Consider the following 7500-nt stretch of genomic DNA (forward strand, 5'->3'; position numbering starts at 1 on the left):
CACGCAGACACACACACACACACACACAGGCACGCAGACACACGCACACACACACACACACACACAGGCACGCAGACACACGCACACACACACACACAGGCACGCAGACACACGCACACACACACACAGGCACGCAGACACACACACACACACACACAGGCACGCAGACACACGCACACACACACACAGGCACGCAGACGCACACAAATACACACACAGGCACGTAGATGCACACAAACACACACACACACACACGTAGACGCACACACACACACATACACGAACGTCAAACACACATAGCACAAGCACATACTTCTGTTGAGTTTCCTAGAGATCCCCGAGGGTGATTGACAGTTCCTACCTCCAACAATATGTCTCCCACTCTCAGCCTTCCGTCCTGCTCGGCCACGCCCCCCGAGCAGATGTCCTTCACTCTGAGCACGCTCCCGTTGGCCCCGCCCACCAGAGCGAAGCCCAGCCCGCCTCCCTCGGGCTTGGTGAACTCCACCTGCAGGATGCAGGTCTGGTTGGAAGGGAGGAGGAAGAGGAGGAGGAAGAGGAAGGGTCATTTCCTGTCTCGGTAACGGAGACCGATCACAAAGTCGCGAGACAAAGAGACGCTGGCGTCTCTGATACTGGCTGAAGAGGAGCAGCGCTTGAGGTAAAATATTCATGCATGAATCAGGTGGAAAGAATTCCCCCTCACACACACACACACACACATAAACACACACACACACACACTATAACACTGACAGATACACACGTTCATGCACCCCATGTGCACACACACACGCGCAGTACCACGCAGACACATGCAGAGCACTCACAACCACGCACACACACACACACACACACGCACACACACACACACACACACACACACACACACACACACATACACACAGGCAGACCCCCAGCAGAGCACAGAGGGGCAGATTGACATAGGGGGGACTCGAGTTTCAGTCGGTGTCATCAGAGATAAAGAGTGAGAGAGGGAGCATTAAAAAGAGAGAGATAGAATCGTGGAAGGAGAGGGATGGAATTAAGGACACAAGACAAGCAGGAAGGACGGAGGGAGAGAGGGAGAGAAGGAGATGGAGAACTCACGTCTAGCTCTGTGGTGATGGAGAAACGAGGTCTGAATATCTTCGGCTTCGGAACTGCTTCTTCAGAGAGAGGAGAGAGAGAGAAAGAGAGAGAGAGAGAGAGATAGAAAGAGAGAGAGAAAGAAACATCATTACATCATTACTGTCGTCCTCGAATGGAAAACCAGCTACGGGTCACAAAATCCACAGAAGGACTTCCTCCTATCCAAATCTCACTCTCTAAAACGTCACACAAATAGCCTTTCACCCGAAGCTGGTCGCCCAGGTTCCTAAACTAACTCACGCCTTCTCCCCTCTTCTCCCGCCATTTTAAAAGGTGTGGCGGTGCTGACCGGTGCTGACCGGCGGGTGGTCTGTACGACAGGTGACGCCGGCCGCTCTGACCGTCCGTGTCCCCTACCTCCTACCCCACTGTCCTGCTAGGCGGTCACCAGGCAACTGACCTGCCCCAGCCTCTGCCCGCCCAACAGAGCACAGCCACATGTGTGTGTGTGTGTCTGCCTGTGATCGTGTGTGTGTGTTTGTGTAAGTGTGTGTGTGTGTGCATATAGGTGTTTGTTTGTGTGCATATGTGTGTGTGTGTGTGTGTGTGGAGTTCAGAGCCCTGCAGTCTAATACCCCAGTGGAGGGCAGGAGGCTCGCTAATAATTAATCCTGCAGTGAGAGCCTAGACCTGTCTGTCATCACCCTGCTTCACACACACACACACACACACACACACACACACACACACACACACACACACACACACACACACACAGTATACTGTACACACACACACTGAACCATGTCGGCCAGCATCCAGCTATGACTAGAGACAGATATAGAGAGAGAGACAGAGAGCATCAGAGAGAGATGGAGAGAGAGAGAGACAGACAGACAGACAGAGAGAGGCGGAGAGAGAGACAAAGAGAGACAGAGAGAGAGAGAGACAGAAAAAGACAGAGAGAGAGAGGCAGAGAGAGAGACAAAGAGAGACAGAGAGAGAGAGAGACAGAGAGAGAGTGTGTCCTACCCTCCTCGCTGTATGTACCAGCCTCAGGAGAGCTGGGTTCTTCAGAGCGGGGGAAGAATTTCCTGTCTTTCTTCCAGTCAAATAGACCTGGACATGGAGCAGTCAGGTTCAGGGTCAGAACTTCATAGTCTCATCAAATAGGAAAGGTGAGATCATGACAGGATTGATTTACATTGCAGAATTACAGTGCGTGTTGATCAGCAAGCACTTCCATTCAAATGTTCTCAGCGCTTTCAACATCTTTATGTAAAACTTCACACAATAACACACTCACCAGCGTTTCCTTATTGAAGTTGATGTTAAAGTAGCAATTCCTAAGAGATTTTATTTGGGAAAGGTTACGGAGTATTCTACACAGATGTCAAAAACATCTGAGTGAACTAAAACGCAGCGCAGCTAGCTTCTACAGCCTTATTTGGGAATGTGGGTGTACAACTGCTCAAGCAGACTGCGTTTACCCTTGCAGCTCACAGGTGGTGAGGTTTCCGGACATAAGTTACATATTGCGCCTTTAAGAAAGTTGATGATATAGTAGTTGCTGTAGCAACACAGGGTGAGCTAGCTGCAAGCAAGCAAGCAAGCTCTGAGCGCCAAATTAAGCCACTTCAGCTAAACATGAGCTAGTAGTAACAATTCCTCTGTTGTTAGCTCAAACTAAATTTGATATATATATATACACATAATGCTTTATGTGAATAAGTTTGAAGAATGTTTGAATCCAATGTAAATTGCCCAGTGAAGAACATGTGTGAAGTATAGATCAACAGAGCTACACTACTAAAGAAGGGGTCAACATTGACTATGCTGGAGAACCTTATTGGTGAACAGGTCAAATTAAGAGTTCTGGTTAAATAGGCAAATAGATCTGCCTTGTCTGTCTGTCTGTCTGTCTGTCTGTCTGTCTGTCTGTCTGTCTGTCTGTCTGTCTGTCTGTCTGTCTGTCTGTCTGTCTGTCTAACTCACTGTGTCTAAAGTGCACATTCCAGAGAAGGTGAGGCCTGAGCTTGCCTCTACTATAGCAACAGTGGTCCATGTTTTGGATGTCTCCTGTCTGGTCAGTGAGGTGAGGAGTGACGTTTGTATATTGTAGTCACTAATTCCAACCTAACCAGAGTCTAATACCAATCTAACCTAACTTTACCAACCTAACCTAATATCAGAGTCTAACCTAACCTTACCTAGTGAGATCTCCGCCTCTCTGCCGCTGAAATCTCATTGAGCGTAACGTTTAGAGATTAAACCTAACCTAACTTCAACCTAACCGAACCTAATCTAAGCTCAACTCTGTTTCACCCCTACCCATCTACACAGCAACCATATTGTCATGAGATCATGTTGCATCCAGTCAATGAGGTGAAGTGTGACGTTGTGTGTCTGTGTGTGTCTGTGTGTGGCGCGCGCGCGCGCGTGTGTGTGTGCGCGTGTGTGTGTGTGCGCGTGTGTGTGTGCGTATGTGCTGCCCAAGCAGTGGGCGGTCAACCAAACCTAACCTCTCATCTCTTTCTCAACTCTGTCTTCAGTCCTTTGACGTTACTATAGGTCCCTCCACTGCCCCCTACTGGGGGCTGAGTGACTCACAGGCAGGCGCTGAGATACTCACCATTCCACTTATTAGCTTTAGGATTCAGGGGCTGGTCATCCCTGGAACAGGGAGAGAAACAAGTGATTAACAAGATCTTTTTTATCTTTTATTTAACCTTTATTTTACTAGGTAAGTCCCATCGAGATCAATGATCTCTTTTACAAGAGAGACCTGGCCAAAATTACATTACATTACAGTCATTCACTTCACAAATAATTGCATTTAACATAGGCAATGTACAGCCTATATTGATTTAACTTTATTATTATATATTATTATATATTTCTGCCATTTTCTACTGATTTATTATAGTGCGCTACATTAATCATTTAAATACTATACATCAATATTGTGTTAGTTATACATTGTACAGGTAGTAGTTTGCTATTGGTGACGTTAAGTGATGTTCGACCTACTTATTACATAGTCACTATAGGATATCTACAGTCTAGTGCCTAGTCATTGAGTAGTGTACATATGATATTATTTAGCCTCATGCCTTTATTATTATTCAAATTAAAGGCTGGTCATGACATCACTTATAAATGTGCTTCAATTACCACCAACTCTCTGAAGACGCAAATCATTTCACTGCGTGTGAATTAGCACTGATCTTTGTGAATTGGATTGTTTTTGCAATGAGACTTATTTGCATAGAAAGGGGCAAATTTTCCACCCACTGTATGCATATTACCTAATTTAAATACCCGCATATAGCACAGGTGCACAGAGATGCTATGATGGCAACGCAGTCAGCACGGTACAAGTTTACAGTCAGAAAAAGCTGCGCAATCTTTTTGTGAATTCACCCTACAAACAGCTACCCAACAACACAGACAGCCCACCCCCAACCCACTCTGCCCCCCCACCACACACACACACACACACACATACACACACCTGAGCACTTTGATTTTGACCTTGCGCGGGGCGTTCTCGCAGACCTTGACCGCGTCCTCCAGGGTCATTCCCAGGGTGCACCTGCCACAGATGTAGAGGATCTTGTCGTTGGGCTGGACGCTGCCCTCCTCGCTGGCAGGCGAGCCGGGCACCACCTCCTCACAGTAGATTCCCTGCCACCTGCTGCCAATGCCACCAGTCAGCTTTATGCCTGGGAAGGACACACATGCGCGCACACACACACACATACCCACACATACACACACACACACATGCGCACACCCACACACACACACAGACACACACACACTCACACACACACACAACATGTCACACATCTGGAATGACTGTCACAACAGCTTGTGTGTGTGTGTGTGTGTGTGTGTGTGTGTGTGTGTGTGCGTATCTCACCGAGCTGTCCCGAGGGCGTCTTGTACAGGACTATGTCATTCAGGCTGTCGGGAGGAGGCGCGGCCACCAGGTTGGACACGGACCTCCCCAGGGTCATGCTCAGACGCTTGGGAAACGACCTCAGGACCGCCATGGCAACCTCGTCTGTCACATTCGTCACATCCCGGCCGTTCACCTGGGGGCGGGTGTGCCAGGGTATTTATTTATGCGTGTGTGTGTGTGTGTGTGTGTTATTGTGAATGTGAAGAAACATCATTCACAATGTACTTTTAACCATGTTCAGTCGATATAGCCTGAATATCTTGGTGTCCACATTGACAGCATGCGCTAGAGTCCATTAGCACTTAGGCTACAGTTGGCAATAATGGCACAAGCTCACAGGCTAGATTTGGAGAAGTCACTATCATACAGTAGCCAATAGCTTTGGAAATTAGCCAACAGACACTTTCTATATTATTTTGCCATAAGACAAAAGCCCCGTTGATTCTTCAGTATGTACCCTGCGCCACAGTGGGCTGGGATTCTGTGAAGCACATCCACACGGGCTTTATGGGAAATATAGATTTATTCAGTTTATATTGAGTAAATTGTAGGCATTGTAGCTACACATATTTTAAGAATTTACAACTTTTATAATGGTCAAGGCTGTTCATCGTAGCGATTGGAAAATGGCACCCGTGTGGGCGTGTGCTCCACATATAACTTCTGCTTACAGTATACACACACCTAAAACCATCTCATCATCCTGTAAGGTGTGGTGTTACTGTAATGTGGAGCAGGTGTCATGTATGTGTGGGGTAGCGTACGTTACACACACACACCTTCACACATGCGAGGGCTTAAGTAGGCGTTAGTGAGACTGTAGTTCGGCGGCACGTTTTACACCCCATACGTGTGTGTGTGCGCGCGAGAGTGTGTGTGTGTACCGTGACGAGTCTGTCGCCCGCCCTGAGGCGTCCGTCGGACTTGGCCGGGCTGTCCAGGACCTCCTGGACGTAGTAGCAGCCGTCGATCTTGCTACGCGCGATGGTGAAGCCAAAACTACCGCTCCGAGACTTGGACAGGTCCACGCACAGCTCAAACTCCTTCATCATGCCCTGCCAGAGAGCAAGCACGCACCGCACACACACGCACAAACACACACACACACACACACAAACACACACGCACACACACACACACACACAAACACACACGCACACACACCACACGCACACACACACACACAAACACACGCACACACACACGCACCCACACACACACAAACACACACACGCACACAAACACACACGCACACACACACACACAAACACACACGCACACACACCACACGCACACACACACACACAAACACACGCACACACACACGCACCCACACACACACAAACACACACACGCACACACACACACACAAACACACGCACACACACACAAACACACACACACACAAACACACACACACACATTTATGTCCAACCGCTCAAATTACTATACCATGCAAGTCCAAGAAAAACTGCAATCCCTGCAAGACCGACAGCTCGGCCCTCACCTTCCTGGGATCCTCTTCCTCATCCTCCTCCTCGTCACTAAACACCCTGTCCTCCTGCTCGTCCCTCCAGTGTGTGTGGGTCTGTGAGGAGGAGGGGGGAAGAGGCTGGCCGGCTGGCGGGAGGAGGGGGTCCGGGGGGCTGGGGCAGCGCGGGGGGGCGGGGGCCAGGTTCTGGGGGGTGGTGGGGGTGGCGGGGGTCTGGGGGGTGCTAGGGGTGGGGGGGGTCTGGGGGATGCTGGGGGTGGCGGAGGCCTGGGGGGGGGGCGCCTGGGGGACGGGAGGCATGGGCGGTGGCACCCAGGGTCGGCTGTGCTTGGAGGAGGAGGAGGAGGAGGAGGAGGAGGAGGTGAGGGCATGCTGGGACGGGGGCGTGGACTGCCGGAGGGCGCGGGGCTTCTCTGCGGGCGCCTGGGACGAGGGTGACGAGGGGGACGGCGGGGGAGTGGCTGCGGCGGCGGCGGTCGGGGCGTGGTGGGAGTGCTGACCGGGGGGAGCGTGGGAGCGGAGGCCGGCGGCGGAGCCGGCATCGAGGGTGCGGGAGCGACGGCTGGGGGCGTGGCGGGGGGTGCCGGGGGGGTGGTCAGAGAGCCGTTGGGGCGCGTCCGTGGGCAGGGTGGGTGGGTGTGAGGGCGCGGCGGGCGACGTGTCCAGGGTGGAGCTGATAGTGAGGTACTCCTCGTCCGCCAGGATGGTCAGGCCGTTACCCATCAGGCAGTAGGTGTGGCTGCCGTCCGCCTCCTCCCGGACGCCGCTGCGGACAGAGATGCACTGTCTGAAATGAGGGCCCTGAAAAACTGTGTGTGTGTGTGTGTGTGTGTGTGTGTGTGTGTGAGAGAGAAAGAAATACAGTGTGTGTGTGTGTGTGTGTGTGTGTGAGAAACAGAGAGAGAAAGTGTGTGTGTGCGTGTGTGTGAGAAAGAAAAACTGTGTGTGT

At 50.8% G+C, this 7500-nt stretch overlaps 1 protein-coding gene across 1 annotated transcript in view; it reads right to left on the minus strand.

The window, feature by feature from the left end:
* Window positions 1-7500, minus strand: part of ptpn20 (protein tyrosine phosphatase non-receptor type 20) — a gene marked incomplete at both ends in the record, with an annotated part of 35612 nt that overhangs the window by 7651 nt on the left and 20461 nt on the right. The window contains 8 exon segments of the mRNA XM_084458759.1: window positions 362-564; window positions 567-572; window positions 2125-2211; window positions 3725-3765; window positions 4607-4817; window positions 5018-5192; window positions 5944-6114; window positions 6864-7317. Of these exon segments, the coding sequence (XP_084314885.1) occupies window positions 362-564; window positions 567-572; window positions 2125-2211; window positions 3725-3765; window positions 4607-4817; window positions 5018-5192; window positions 5944-6114; window positions 6864-7317 (1348 nt within the window).

This window comes from Borostomias antarcticus, assembly GCF_949987555.1.
Source record: "Borostomias antarcticus genome assembly, chromosome: 25".
Classification (NCBI taxonomy): Eukaryota; Metazoa; Chordata; class Actinopteri; order Stomiiformes; family Stomiidae; genus Borostomias; species Borostomias antarcticus.